Below are 16,540 nucleotides of genomic sequence, written 5' to 3'. Positions count from 1 at the left end.
TGTAGTTGTGTCAGCCTCTTTCATGTCTGCATTTCTTTATTAAATTATTCTGTGGTCTATTTTTCTTACTTTATTTTCCAATTGATGAAAGGTATACTTGTGAAATTAAACCTAGGATTGCCATGGAAAAAAGCGGCATTTATCAAGAAGAAGAATCTTTTTACCGGCAAATTGGACTTAAATTTGAGAAAGAAACTAGTGAAATGCTACATTTGGAGCATTGCTTTGTATGGGGCTGAAACTTGGACACTTAGGGCAGTAGATCAGAAACATCTGGAAAGTTTCGAAATGTGGTGTTGGAGAAGGATGAGAAGATCAGTTGGACCGATTATGTGAGAAATGAAGCAGTGTTAATTAGAGTCAGTGAACAGAGGAATATCCTACACGAAATAAGAAAACGGAAGGCCAATTGGATTGGTCATGTTTTACGCAGAAACTGCCTTCTAAAAGAAGTTATTGAAGGAAAGATAGATGGGCGGATAGAAGTGACCAGAAGACGTAAGAAGATGCTGGATGACCTTGGGGACAGAATAGGATATTCTCATTTGAAGGAGAAAGCTCTAGATCGCATTAAGTGGAGGAACTGTTTTGGAAGAGACTGTGGACCTGTCGTCTGATAGATTACTGATTATGATGATTTTCCCATTTGCGCTTGACTTTATTTAGATATTGTCGTCTATTTTTTTTATCTGTGTTCTGTTTGTGCAGTTTATTACCTTTCTATATACTATTTCCTCGTTCATGTTAAGTCGCTGTTTACCTAAAAAATCTATCTTCACATTTTTGTCTCTGGACACGTTAGCAGTGTGTCCACCTTTCCCAAACTTAAAGTCTGCCCATCTTCTTGGCCCCTGTAGTTTCCAAATCCCGACGTTCATCCACTCAGCAACATTTCTTCATTTGTAACATATTCGGTGTATCCCACCATCCCCCACTTGTGTCCCCCATCATCGAGAATACATTTTGTCCCACTGTATCGTTAGATTGTTCTTTAGTAACTGGGCCTAATTTGTTAGTGTTGTTTTCATGTTGATTCTGCCAAATTTATGCCAAACCTGTTTCCTTAAGCTCCTCTTTCATCTTCTTCTCCTCACAGATTTGTTTTGGCACGCAGATGTGCAATGCTTTTATGTCGAAATGAAACTTTTAAATTGACATGAACTTCTGCGTAAAGATAAAAGCTTTGCCTCAACTCGGAGCGCAGTGCAACCTGGAAATAGCCAGAATAATGTATCACGAAAGCACTTCGAGTGCTCGTATTGGGGTGACAGGGTGGCTGCTGTGGTAGATTTTGGAAACAGGCGATTGTCTACTGGGCCCCGGGGCTTAGACCGGAATCAAGTTGAACGACCGCGTCGAGCTGTAAACATAAAAAACAAGTTGTCCTTCGGGTTCCATGCCGTCTTAGTAAAGGGGGGGGGGTTAAAATAGTATTGACAAATGAACCATTTTGTCAGTGGAGCACTAAAAGCTCGGGGCACGCGGTAGAATAGTTGGTTGAGAACTATGCTACACGCCGTAAGGTCGGGGGTTCGAGTCCCGATGAGGTGGATTTTTTTTTTAATTTACCTAATCCTTCCAGCCTTGGGGACGACTCAGCCTCTAACAGAAATGACAGGCTGACAGCCTTACCGCCGTCTATGAGCCGTTTTTGTAGACAAAATGTAGGAGCCTCGGCATCTCACAACCCCGTGGGCCTTCACGGCCTGTTACATGGACAGCTTTTTTTAACACGGATAGCGTAGTCAATACAGCGACCGGCTGCTGCAAGAACGGTTTCCTCCTCCACCTCTTCGAGACCAGTTCTGTGTCCCCCTGAATCCTCCTGTCACTTTTGTACCGAGGCTTCCTTTGCCATGTAAGGCGGAGGCAGAGTGAAGCTGACCACTCATTCTTAACTACACGGTGCTATACCTCCACTCCTCCGTCTTCATGACACAGTGGGTCAAATTCTCCGTTAACTTTCTTAGCTTAGGCGTTCTTTGCAAGAAATGATCAAAGTGAACGGTTTTCCATTAAATTTTGCATGCATGACGACAGTCTGGTCGTGTAGTTAATGTTGCTGGAAATCTGAACCTGTGGGTGTGCTTACGTGGAATACTGCCAAAATATAACAAACGGATATATGACCAACTGCAAACCCTCGGACACTCTCTCAGGGGTTTTGAGGTTGCCTTATCCAGACAGCTGACTGAATGGTAGTGCACAGGGGGCGGGAATCAGTTGGGCTTCTAACAATGTTAAAGTAAAAAAAGTAAAGGTATCCCTGTAACAGGCCGTGGAGGCCCATAGGGTTGTGAGATGTTGAGGGTCCCACATTATCTAGACAATCGGCTCATAGATGGCGGCAAGGTTGTCAGCCTTACGCGCCGGCCGCCCTTTACCCCCAAGAATATTCCTGGCACTCATTTCTGTTAGAGTCTGAGTCGATCCCATGGGACATTATGCGGGTAGAAGGATTAGGTCAACTGAAAAAAAAAATCCAATGACCTCATCGGGACTTGAACCCGTGACCTCCCGGCTTGTAGCATAGTGTCTACCGCGTACCCCTTTCTAACAATGTTACCTGATCGAAAGACTCGGTTTTATATGACCGTTCCTAATGACTCTCTGTATAGGATAAACAGTTTGGCATGTGTCTCCTTTTAGTACATGCATGAATTATAATTCATTCATCCATCGATGGCTCTACAGCCCTTTGTTGGGCCCTGGTCTCTTTTTCAGTTTCTTAATCCGATACACAGGCGGTGGGACTCCTTTGACGGGGAATCAACCCGTCGCATGGGCGCTACCTACACACGGAATAACATAAACAAAGAACAAACGTACACATACATCCATGCCTTGAATGGGATCCGAACCCACAACCCCAGTGTTCAAGCGAACGAACACGATTAATTGTCTTAGACCGTGCGGCCACGAGCGGCAGAAAATATTTTAATTTTGAGTATTACACAGTGACAGCAGTAAAAGTGATTTGAACAGTAGCTAATAAGGCTTTCATTTTTCCTTGGCACTACAGCCCCAGTGGGCCTAGGCCTACCTCCATGAACTTCTCCTTTCACTTCGGGTTTTCTAGATCTTACACATTCGATAGGACTCCTTGGGTGGGTGATCTTCTCGTCGCAAGGCCTCTACCTGTACACAATCACAAAAAAACGCACACACACAAAATAAACATCCATGCCCTGAGTGGGATTCGAACCCACGACCCGGTTTCCAAGCGAACGAAAACAGTACCTGCCTTAAACCGCTCGGCTACAGTGACCGGCAAGGCTTAATTACTTTGTTATTGTTCCTTGGGGTGGGCTCAGACTGAGGTCACCATTTGGTCTGTTGTATGAGCCGCGGGTGATATGATGATGAGTGTGGAGTAGTGATTCATTCCCCTCTGAAAGTTTTGTTGGAAACATTCGCCCCTCCCACAAATATTTGCGGATTGCGCGCGACATGCGCACAGTTACGGATGTAAGTCTTCGTCTGCAGACTCGGTTATTGTCCGGTTGAAACGTGAAATGTGTCAACAAATTTCAGTAAAACTCTGCAATATGAAACTTCATAAAAGTCCGGTTATCGGGGTTACATTTTTTACGAAGGGACAGACAGGCATGACGAAGCTAATAGACATGCTTTTGCACCTCTTCGTCACGAAAGCACCAAAATACGCAAGGCAACTTTTAATGATATACTCCGTGTATTGGACTGCCTTGCTGGGCTCTTACAGTGCCCACCGAAATTCGAACTAGTCCCATCTTGAATGCAAGTCAGAAGGTCATATTGTATGGTATTGATGTTACCATCACATCATAATCATTATCATAAAGAGCAAAAAGTTCTGGGAAGAACATTTCGCCTACTTTCCTTTGAAGCGACACAGACTGCATAGAAAACGACGCGTCCAACGATTATCCTATTGTTGCGTATGTATTCGTTGCCATGGAAGCGTGTTTACCGAACCATTGCCTAGTAACGGTGAGGTAAAGGTAAAAAGAGTTATCCCTGTAACAGGCCCATAGGGATGTGAGACGTCGAGGCTCCCACACTATCTAGACAATCGGCTCACAGATGTTGTAAGGTTATCAACCTTAAGGACCTGCCACCCTTTACCCTCCAGGAATCTTCCCGTACTCATGTCTGTTAGAGGCAGGATCGACTTCAGACCCATACTGCGGCTGGAAGGATTAGGTAAATTGAAAAATTTCAGTGATCTCATCGGGAATCGAACCCGCGACCTTCCGGCTTGTAGCATAGTGCCTCAACCAACTACACTACCGCGTGCCCCCAGTAACAATGAGGGATACACATATAGACACGCCGACACACACACACAGGGCTAACAACAGAGTAAATGCTGGATACCTTATTTCCCCTGCGTCCCTGCCCCAAGTTTATACAGAAGACAACTNGGGGGGGGGGGGGGGGGGCACAGACACACAGAAAACAATGTGATCTCATAAACCTCCCCCCCTTGATAAGGCAAATGGGCTTAAACTGCACGGAAATATGTGCCCAATCGAATCAGCTTTTCGTCATTTGTTTCTCAGCAAACCGCCTAGAAAAGTGATGGAGGTTTAGAAGAGTGTTCTGGTTTGCACGCGAAGCAACTGCTTCTCCTGGCAGCGACAGGTGGGTTAGGAGAGTAATGTCAACAGAATTAAAATTGTGGCACGGTGGTTTGTATACCTTTTTTGTTGCCTTGGGGAAAAAGAAAAAAGGAGTAAGTTTGAACACACAAACCAAACTCCCTTCAACGGAGTGCAAGCCTCGAGAGTGAAGGAAGGCTTGGTTCCTGGAATGACACTAAATGTTTTGAAATTCTAAGCATCTCAGTTCTCATATGGAAACAAAGGTGAGAATGGCAGTTGATGTAAAAAGTACACATATATATGAGCATGAGCATACAAAAGCTCTTCCTTCATTTCTGAGTATTATTGCAGCAAAAGTGAGTCTCCCCGTCACTAGGTATGTGGCCTATCATCACACATCTCTTGTACATTTGAGTGGACATGAATATCGCTCCTGCCCCCTTTCTTTTTCTTGTACAATTATGTTTGAGAATTTGTTATTATCTTGAAATTTTGATTAATTAAAGAAGGATGTAACGGAGCATGTTTAGCTCAGGTTACATCGGATCTGGTTTGTCGCTCGTTGTATGTTGTGTGCCTACAAATTTATGCTCTCCACTATTCTTTGTGTGTCCAAATGTGAATTGATTGTGACCATAATACTTGGACATGAAAGAAAGGAAGTAACAGGATACTAGGAGAATGAACAGTGAAGGACTTCACAGTTTGTGTTGTGACATGACGCCTGAAAGCCGGAGTAGTGAAGTCAGAATAGCTGTTCATTGCTAGACAACGATTCGGTAAACTAATTCGGGCTACAAAGAATACGTAAACAACAATCAAGTAACTTCCGCTGCTATGCAACAGCTCTGTAAACATACCTTGCAAACAATAGAGGCTGTGCTTTGTACTTGATCCGTGCAAAGTTGTTATAAAGAAGAATTGAGTCGAGTTTCGAGACGGCAGCCTGCCAGGACATGAGCTTCGGAGCAGAGGAAATAGAATTGGGTTCAGTTCTGGAAATATCAGTCGAATGTGACTGAGAAGAAATAGCAAGAAAGAAATTAGGTTGTGAAAAGAAGACTTCATGTGCAATTTGAAGTCACGGTGAAACTATGATAAATCCGTTGCCAGGATACGACTAGTGAAGCCTGAGAACCCTAGTGCGTGTGTAACGGTGAACTGTAAAGTGTGTAGATTAGCGAAAGCGCTGGAATTGCATGTAGTCCCGAGTTGCGTGTGAATAAGGTGTAGATAAATCTACTCAACAATCCAAACCTCGTCTATAATCACTAATACACGTGGCACTATTTATAGCTAAATATTCTCAAAGATATGAAGGCACAGGAAGAGATGGGCGGATAATGTAGTACGCATGAGAGATAAGTGTACGGTTATATTTAGCCAATAATCTGTAGGAAAATGCTGAGGAGTCTTAGGCGTAGATGGAAAGGTAATATTAAAATTAATTTCTAAAAATGGGATTTGAGGAGATCAGGACAGGGGTCCGTGGCACGGGAATGGCCCTTCTGTGTTCCATAAAAGACGGCTAATTTTCTGATCACCTGAGCGACTCTTAGCTTCTCAAGAAAGTTGTTTGTCTTGTTGATCGTTAATGTTTTGTCGAGTTACGGAGTAAGGAATTCTGTTAATTGGTGGGACTTTTAATATAATACGTAACCTTTTAGATTCTATGACTGGCGCATTGTGCTGTCTCAATCTTGTTTTTGTTTTGGTTTCTTGGGGTGGGGTGGGACTTAGTCCACTTGGTACGTCGGCCATTAACTGGGCTATTGTACCAGCCCTGGATGATAGGTGATGAGTGTGGTGCAGTTAGTGGAATGAAAATTGACAGGAAAACCTGTCCCCCATGCCACTTTGACCCCCACAAATCCTAGACGATCTGACTTGGCCTCGAACCTGGGCCGACGCGGTGGGAAGCCGGAGACTAACCGCCTGAGCTATGGCACGGACTCATTTTTCAGTTGTTCCTTTCACGATCAGTAAAACGAAAAGAAAGGAAGAAAGAAAGAAAGAAAGAAAGAAAAAAAGAAAAAGTAAATGAACTGAGCTTATTCATTTCACTTGTTTTGTTTTTGCTATTTTGGTTGTGGGTTGCAGTTTTGTATTTTGTATTCGGAAGCCCCTGCGGGAATCAAGAGGAAAAGTTTTTTGGTATTCATATTACCGTATCAGGCTTGTGTAGGTACACTCTTCAAGTTCTGTCCAAATGGCTGTCTGTAACCATAGCAACTCCCTCACTGTGAGGACGTCAAAAATGAAGTCTCAGACAGTTTCAAAACTTGTATAATTTATGCCTTGTTTAGCAGAGAAAAGAGAGGTAGTATTTATTTTGTGCGGTTGAATGACCAGTTTGTTCAGCCCATCTTTATTCATTTATTGACTAAGCGTGCAGGAGGACTCGTTGCTTCCAACCAGTGTTGGCGATTGGAATGGACTTTTTTTTTTTTGTATTTAATTTAGCCTATAAAATTGTATGCTTTCAGATAGTCTTTCTAATCCTCTTTCCATGTGTTACTTGCATCATTTCTTCCTTATATTTCAATGTTCTCTTTATTCTTGTCCCTTTCTTTGCGTCTCTCTATGGTCGTGCTTACGCCCCAACGTCTGATTTCTTGACGATTGAGACAAAATGGCTCTGAATAGCAAAGTTGCTGATAATGAAATATTGAACCCCATTGCCTCCACATTTAGCCCTTCAGTGCCCAGTGGTTGCTGTAAGTGCCACCTGCCCACAGACTATATGTGTGTTTGTGTGTGTCATATGATTCTCACAATAAATAGCGATTGTTTCCCTAAACAGCATTAACTGCTTAGTTCCTTGTAGCTGAGATGCAGTGCGTTTCCTGTGAGGTACGAACTGATATTTCATATATTATTTAAATAAATTCCGTCTTTAAAGAGATAACTGCACTTACTTAAAATAATTCATCGTCCCTTTAAAGGAAAGGAAATGCTTTGCTACAGGGAAGTGTATTCATATGTAACTTGTAGCTGATAAAATGCCACCTGAGGCTGACTTCCACATTGTAACTGCGGAGGAAATAGCCCCGTTTCCAGGAACCAAAGCATCCGTCAGATAAGAAGGGGTCTCGGTTTGGTCCAATGCCCAAACGATAGTCCGTTACTCGTTCACAGACGAATAAAAGATAAAACCGACAAAAATGCGGCGTTTTCTTAGGCCACAATCTAAATTTTTATCGCCATGGAAACTTTAACCGCAGGAAGTATTTATATAGGCCGAAGCATACTGAAGTTTAAGGTATATGAAACACATAATAACATCCCGTGTTACTTCAGGATCTTACAGCTCTAGATTGAAATATCAGTTTCGTCATGTGCAGAGGCGGTTTAAGAGTTTACGGGACCCCGGGGCAGTGTTCTTAGCGGGGTCCCAGGGCACTGAATAAAGGTGTTGCGGAGTGGATATGTGTTAGACGCTCTGTATTTATTAGAATCAATGGAAACTTGGAGCCGAAAACAATGTATTTGTTGCACCTAAAAGCCTTCGGGGTCCTCGACTTTCTCGTGCTAGACAAGTTGCGTGCCTGCTTCGCGCGGGGCCCTAGACCATGGTGTACTTGGCCTATGCCTTAATCCGCCCCTGGTCGTATATCTAACTGTGGAGGTCGCAGAGAATGCGATGACAGTGTTTACGATGGTGCAGATGAAATGAATACAGTTCAGCTCAGCGGCATTTTACAAAACATCCGCCAGAGAACTTGATCCGTCAGTGACAGTTTTTCTTGGTTTTTCACAGTTAAACCAGGCGAATTCTTAATATTTTGCTCTATCTAACTCAGTAGGGTAGAGTAACATTGAATGTTCCCTGCTACGCATAACGCATTGAGCACGAGGGTAGTAAGAATTTAAGTGACATGGCAGGGTGTAAAACAGGCCGTAATTGCGACGCATCCTTCCCGAATCAATATTTGTAACATACGTACAATAGTGCAGATGGCACTGTGGTACGTAAGCCATCCACTGGACACGAAATGAAATCATATTCATAGCCTTCTCCTTGATTTTCCAGCAAAACTTTCGTAGTATATAAATTACGAGGTTCCTCGTTTTGTATTATCTTCATATGCTCACTCCACTCTGCACAGCCAAATGTTCTCCTTAATGTTCTGTTTCAGAGTACTTATACGCTAATTTGTGCTGATCCCTCAAGATGAGACAAGGTCCAGACCGTCACAAAACAACTGGTAGAAGAATTGTTTCGTCTGTATCTTTCTGGAAATTTGACAGAATGATTACAGTTTTGTAACTGAGTAATGCTGTGAATAAGAATACTGCCGTATAGTCTGGTAGACGTTTACCTACGTTTAGAGGGAACGAGCTGAGCCCATCTTCGAGGTCAAAGAGTAAGCCAAGCAAACAAGCAGGGAGCTTTAGTGTGCTGCCCCACGCTTCGACCATTGTTCTACCATGAAGATGGAGGCAGTACGTTCTCCTCAACGTTAATTATACGGCGTAACAATTCAGAAGATAGATCTTCGTACCTAATAACAACAATAATGATTAAAATAATTAATTACTCTTTTAATTCCATAATACACATACATCTCGTTTCTCTGTGTCAGCATTGTTTCAGTTAGCTGCCTGTTCAAACATATCACTAGGATTTATTACATATACTTATGTTAATAGTCTTAAAGCAGGGATATCACAGTCGGCGTAGTTACTAGCTACGGGCTGGACGACCAAGGGTTTGGAGTTCGAGTCCTTGTAGAGTCGAAGATTTTCTCTTCTCCATGTCGTCCAGACCTGCTCTGGGATCCACTCAGCATCCTAGCCAAGGGGACCGTGAAGGTGACTACTCACCCTCAACTAGTGCCAAATTCAAGAAAACATGGATCTGTACACCCAGTCCCCCATACGCCTTCATAGCGTAGTGCTCAATTTGTTAAGCAGAAGGACAAATTTACCTTTTCGCATTTAATGCAATCTTCCCCGGGCTATGAACCGTGACAATTCAGTAAGAATGACCGATGTTTCAAAGGCCTCCATTTTCCCCAATCTCTGATCCTGATGATGTGACAAAGATTGCCTTTTCAATGCCGACAAGGTTGGTGGCCGTAGGAGATTTTATTAACTTTATCGGCTGTGAAATCTTCAGTTCTTAATTCGTAGTATGAACTTGTTCGTGATTTTGGTTTCGCATGTCAATTTCTGGTACACAGCGCCCTGAAGTAACCTACACTTTAACCACATTTCTGATCATGACGGAAAGTATGGAATATCTCGAATACTAATGGTAGTCGACGATGCAGAAACAATCCCTTGACGAGAGCGTCATGACATGGTGAAATTAGTTGTTTTCTGTCCAACTGTTACACACAAAGAAGTAAAGATTGATGCTGTTTTGTTTTGTCACTTACACGAATGGGCTAGTAGTTTAGCTGTTGCCTGAAGCACTTCGGGTGTCCCTCGCGAGGCTTCTGGACTTTGTCCTTCGTCCGGTATTCTAAAACAGTCGCTCTCAACCTTTCTTTGCTCTTGGTCACTTCTCAGTTTCATTCCCTTCTGTGGCCCCTCTCTAAGTCTGTAATTATAATATGTATTTTATCAACATGGATATCTATATGTAATTGTATCTATTCTAAAATTTAGAATATACAAACTATAATTATGCCTGTGGTTCTGTATGGGTGTGAAACTTGGTCTCTGACATTAAGGGAGGAACATAGACTGAGGGTGTTTGAAAACAGGGTGTTGAGGAGAATATTTGGACCAAAGAGAGATGAAGTCACAGGAGTTTGGAGAAAACTGCATAATGAGGAGCTTCATAACTTGTACTCTTCGCCAAGTATAATTAGAATGATCAAGTCAAGGAGGATGAGGTGGGCAGGTCATGTAGCACGAATGGGGAGACGGGGAATCTGTATAAGATAGTGGTGGGAAAGTCAGAAGGAAAGAGACCATAGGGAAGACCAAGGGGTAGGTGGGTGGACAATATTAGAATGGATCTTAGAGAGATATGATGGGATGGTATGGATTGGATAGATCTGGCTCCGGATAGGGACCAGTGGAGGGCTCTTGTGAACACGGTAATGAATTTTCGGGTTCTATAAAATGCTGGGAAATTCTTGAGTAGCTGCAGAATTAGCTGCTCCTCCAGAAGGGCTCAGCTCCATGAGTAAGTGAGTAAGTAAGTAAGTAATGAGGTGGGACTAAGTCCCTTGTACTGCGGCCACTTCTGACCTATCGTACCAGCCCCAGGTGATAGGTGAGGGTGATTGTGGAGCAATTGGTGGAATGAAGATTGGCAAGGGAAACCGAAGTACTCGGAGAAAACCTGCTCCAGCGCCACTTTGTCCACCACAAATCCCACTTGACCAGACCCGGGATCGAACCCGGGCCGCCGCGGTGGGAAGCCAGCAACTAACCGCTTGAGCTATGGCGCGGCCAGCTCCATAAGTAAGTAAGTAAGAAAGTAAGTAAATATACGAGTACATGCTTTGAATACATATCACGAAGTGTTTGGGAAATGGGTTTCAGGTTTCGTACCTTTACTGTTGGAATTGTTACAGGATTAGTGCATCAGGGTACAAATAAGCCTCTTTCCCAAATACCCCCATTACTATATACCGTCTATACATAGCAGATTTGCATTACAGTGTACATATCCATAGTTCATACAAATCCGGGTGTTATATTAATGCAGTAGCAGTAATAGAGGAAATCCAGTTATCAGGTCAAGTCACTATTGCCGTAGCAGGGCTACAGAGATCCGACGACTGAAACTCTGCATAAGGACACTCGCTTCGGAGACTGGCAGGGCTGAGGATATGTTTCGAGCCCTGGTTGCTCCTAACTAATGACGAGAAGGGAAATGTAATTGACTGCTCAGAAGCTGATAGTCGTTGGCTGGACTGGTTAAGGTATCTGTTGCTTTTGTGAATCTCGATTATTCGTTGCGATACTCACAATATTTCCCCCTAGTTCTTTAAGATACATTTTAATTTACTTCACATCTACGCCTAGGTCTCCCAAGTGGGAGTGTTCTGTGCATATCTTATATTTGTCATATGTGCTACATGTCCTGCCCATCTTATCCTCCTTGCTATGGTATCCCTAATAATCTGTGGTGAAGGGTACAAATTGTGAGGCTCTTCCTTACATAGTTTCCTGCAGCCTCCACTCATTCTTTCCCTCAAAATTCAAATACTGTGTGCTCCTCACCATCCTGTTCTCAAACGCTTTAAATCTGTTGCCTGCCCCTAACATAACAGACCAAATTTCGTACTAGTATAATTAAGTAGCGTAACACTTGTCCGCCGTAATGTCATTGGTCGCTTGAAAACAGATCGCGAGTTCGGGTTCCGCACTAGGCATGGGTGCATGTTTAAGGGGTCCCTTGTCACCATGGCATGTTGCGTCCTCAGGTTGCGGATGGAGGAGACAGCCTCAAGATATGGAGGGTAGCTGCGAATGTATCGAATAAGCAGTCGCGGATAACCGACAAAGCGTGGTCTTCCAGCTTGGGGGTTGGACGTGGGACTAACAACTCACCAAAAAAAAATATTGCGAAATATTACCCAGGGTCTCGGACTTGGACGGATTTTTTGGATAGACGATATAAGCTACAGAAAATGGATATGAAGTTTAATAGGTGGAATGGAAGAAATCTATATATACACAGGGCTGGTTCACTCATGGCAGTTGCAAAAGAAATATCAAAACATAAGTTAAATTTAGGGGGAGTACAGGAAATCAGATGGACAGGGGTGGCACTGGACCAGCTGAAGAATGTATCCTTTTCAATGGAAAGGAGAATGAAAATCGTGGCTTATGAACTTGTGGAGGAGGGGTAAGAGAACCACATCAGCAGTCAGGAGGGTAGAGTTTCTTAATGATAAAAGAAAACCTCCGTGATTTCAGTCCGCGAGCGAACTATACCGACCGAGCGACCGCCGCTTATCGGCGAAGTTTTAGTGCCAACTTTTGCGGATAGAGGTGTCGCGTGGTCAGCGCAACGAATCCCCACGGCCGTTAATTTCGGTTTTCTAGACCGGAGCCGCTGTTTCCTTGAAATAGCTCCTCAATAATCATCACTAGGCTGAGTGGATCCCGTTCCAGACCCACTGCTTCTCCGAAAAATCTGGTAGCGCCTGGAATCGAACCCGGACCTCTGGATCTGTAGCCAGGAACGCTGACCACTAGACCACAGAGGCGGTCTTAATGATAAGATGTACACAATACTAAGAGGTTGCTGGTGTAGTATCATTGTTCTGAATGTGGACTGCTTCTATGAAGAACTAGATCGTGTATTCGATAAATTCCCGTAAATATCATACGAAAATGTTGGGAGATTTCGATGTCAAAGTAGACTTTGAAGACCTTTTCAAGCTAACAGATTGGAACGAGTGTTTACACGAAATTAGTGTTGATAATGGAGTTAATGGTGATAAAATTTGCCACATCTAAAAATCTTATTGTCAAACGTACAATGTTCCCACGTCGTAATATTCATAAATTCACTTTGACACCTCCTGATGGAAAGACTTACAATCAAATTAGCTATATTTTGATAGAATGGAGACGGTATTCAAGCATACTTGATATCTGATCTCTCAGGGCCTTCTGCTGGATCGATGCCCTGTATCCAGATCTGTAAAGAATTCAATGTATATTCGATTATCAACCGAAATAGACTGGAGAACTGAAAACCTGTAGGGCCTAAGAAATTATGTATCTGGTACATTTTTCAAAATGCCTATATCGAGCGACTGAAGCGTTACACCTCAAGCAGAGGTGGCTTTTCGAATTTTACCTGCTCACTGACTATCGTTACTAAGTGTCTTTCGGCGTTTTCCTCATACACTTCAATCTGTCTGATGCAAGGATTTCGGTCACTTTTTTTCACATTTTCTTCAGTGCGACTTGTTCTCGGCTTTGATGCACGTGGAGCGTCTTCAATGTCCTCCCTGCCGTCACGAAATACAGCATACCATCGAAAAATGTTCGAGCGGCTCAAAAAATCATTACCGTACACACTTTTCATCATTTCATACCTTTCTCCGGCTGTTTTGCCTAACTTAAAACAAATTTTGATGTTGGCTCTGTTCAACCGCCATTTTCCGACGAGCGTCAGAACAGAGCACACGATGCAGCGATGCTTGTGCTTTGAAATTATAGACAGCCACAGCTGAAACTTCAAGAATCTCAACACCACAACTTACCAACAGATGGCATTGCAGGGCAAAATTAAAAAAAAAAAAATGAGTCCTAACGGATCCCGGACACATCGTGTATAGCATCGTAACACACCGTTTAGTTTATCTGCCTTGGACGGAACAGCCATCCCTTCCCCTAACTGGGTTAATTAGGTAGGTTTCACAAAATAGCGATTCATGTCACTTCCCTTCATCATGTTTGTATATTTGTTCTGTAAGATCGTACAGTCTTAGCAAATATAATTTTCTACTTGAAAATGGAGACTGTACTCTTTACTGAAACGTCGGATAACCGGCCCTTCACAGGGTAGTGCTGTCTGCAAAAATGAGCCCTACCTCCCATTATACTTACTGCCCGTACTTTATTCAGAATCTTACCTGCTATAAGGTGGTGGGACGGCCTGCTGCCCGTATCACCTGGTGAGATGTTCTAGTCGGACGTCAATTCTTTGGAATGGTAACCCAGGCTAGAGGGATATAAGGGTGGCGGTCAGATCAAAGGTAGTCCAAGATCCTGGCATAGGAAAGCATGCGCTTCCTGTCTGCTTTTTGCTTCTTCCTTCTACCGAATTGCACGGCGGTACTTCGCAGAAGCCAATATTGTTCATAGCCACCGCTCTGATAGCCCCAGATCCATCAAATGTTTCTTCGTAGGATTTGAGATTCTCATAGCAATGCTTGTGACAAGAGCTGCCTCCATATTTGGATCGAAAAATAAGCACAGCAAGTGGCAAACCGAACTCGACCCTGAATATGAAGGCGGTGTGTTTCTCCGAAATGTCGGTTGACTTTTTAAAGGACTACACGGCGTTGTATTCCAAGGAGACAAAAAAAATCTTCAAATATTTATTTCTTTCCCATTTTTCTCCTCGACCTAAATTTAATGAGAAAATGCTTGCAAAGGGATCGAGCCTAGGTTGGCGTGACACTAATTCACTGCCTTCTATATGAATACCTACTTCCATCTGCATGTAATTTCACTTTTCTATTGCAGAATTGGTGAGAATATACAAAATGCGTCTTTATGTTTACTGTCATTTTAGGACATTTTCGAATGTTTTGTTCACTACAACTTTTATATTTCCCATTAGCTGTCCAACTGCTTGTTCCCCCCACATGCAGATGGATTTGTTCGTATGGCTACATTGGATTGACAGTCCCATCAATGTGGCTACATCGCACAGCATATGATGGTGATGATCCGCAGCCTTTCGATGTGACACTATGTAGGGTGACGTGGGGCAATATGAACCATTTCACAAATCGTTTTTCTTTCTGCGTTTATAACTAGAAAATCGAACTACAGTGAGTTCGCATTTTATGCGAATTTGAAATAGTGATATATAAGAAAATACTGATGAGGTCTCAATTTATGCTCAAAGTTTGAAATAAGGCCAATCCCCAAAATTTCTGCAACGATTACATATGTGTTTCAAATCTTGTCTTGAATTATCGGAGGTATTCAGGAACGCATCATCGCTTAAAATACGACAGAACTTTACGCCTCTGACATACAGTTCTTGCTTTTGTACACGTATGATAAAATAATATTACGATATCGACTTTTAAAACTCATTAAACGTCATTACGCTTCGCCTTGTTAGAAGAATGCAGGTTCTTAAATGGAAATGTAACTTGTCTGCACAATAAAAATAATTTCAACATTGGATCTAATTACTAAATCATTATAAGCTTCGTTCTAATTTGAAATCAACAGTTTTTATGAAGAAAGCAGTCTTTTGGGATTTGGCACCGTGTATAAGTGATGTTAACCGACGTTTCGGAGGAACGTATCTCCTCCATCTTCAGGGTAGAAGAAAATATAAGAATTCTGCAATGTCTTTAGGATTCACCACAACACTATGTGATCACCCCAGAATGACAGCACAGTTCTTTAATAAAATATTGATGATCATGCATGTCGTTAATTTGTGGGGTGGATAACGTTTTATTGCATTCTTATGGTGAAGCGGACAGATTGGGAACAGTTTAATCTGCCTTGTCTTACTATAACAGATATCCTTACATTCGTTTGCAAATGACTACCAGACTTTCATCCATTGCCCATGTCGCTTAGCGCTCATTCCCTGCAGAACGCAATTTAATCGAAATATCTCCTGTCTTATATAACGCAATAAAACTTCGTATATAGAAGGTATTTAAAAATGATTTCATAGCTTCAAGATACCGTAAATCTAATGACATGGCGACGGGGTTTCATGAGATCCTAATTGATCCAGTTTGACTGGCACTCTTCTTGGACGTTATGCACGGCTGCCCTCTGCGCTTGCGTGATGTTTAGGATTCGCTGCTGTACCTTACTTTCTTCAGTTCAGTTTTCGTGCTGTCTTCCCATGGTCATGAGACCCAAACATGTTCCAATTAAATTGTATAATACGTCATTTCCCATACAGTTTATTTTCAAACGTTTTATCAGAGTGTAACTTATGAGTCTTGTTTTCTCAGCGTAAATATTCTAGCGGCTTCCATCCATGTAGATTAAGTAATGTTAACGCGAGGGATCTGAAATAGGTTTGTCCCTGGCCTATAATCTCGTGCGTATCGAGTAATGAAATCAACCCCCAAATCTGAGAAGTAGAGATATCACTGTGCTTAAATTATTTGAACAGTGTTCCATGAAGACGTATGGAGGAGTGGAGGTGAGTGATCAGCACTTTCTGATGTGTTCTCCCTTTCAGAAACTAGCCTATAATGTTAGACATATAACAGATAAATACATACAAGCTGATATGCTGTACAACGTTGTTGAGT

The 16,540-nt window shown here is 42.6% G+C and overlaps 1 protein-coding gene across 3 annotated transcripts in view; it reads left to right on the top strand.

The window, feature by feature from the left end:
• LOC111861915 (E3 ubiquitin-protein ligase TRIM9) overlaps positions 1–16,540 on the top strand; it is a 422,827-nt gene that overhangs the window by 319,944 nt on the left and 86,343 nt on the right. The window contains exon 1 of one of the 3 annotated variants that reach the window (XM_033750502.1): positions 16,132–16,428. The exons of the other annotated variants lie outside the window; for them this stretch is intronic. Coding sequence (XP_033606393.1) covers positions 16,405–16,428 — 24 coding nt within the window. The 5' untranslated portion in view covers positions 16,132–16,404. Of the gene's footprint in view, positions 1–16,131; positions 16,429–16,540 lie in introns of those variants that run through there. 3 annotated transcript variants of the gene reach the window in all.

This window comes from Cryptotermes secundus, unplaced genomic scaffold, assembly GCF_002891405.2.
Source record: "Cryptotermes secundus unplaced genomic scaffold, Csec_1.0 scaffold39, whole genome shotgun sequence".
In the NCBI taxonomy this organism is placed as follows: domain Eukaryota; kingdom Metazoa; phylum Arthropoda; class Insecta; order Blattodea; family Kalotermitidae; genus Cryptotermes; species Cryptotermes secundus.
This window is presented reverse-complemented; position numbering and strand designations above follow the sequence as displayed.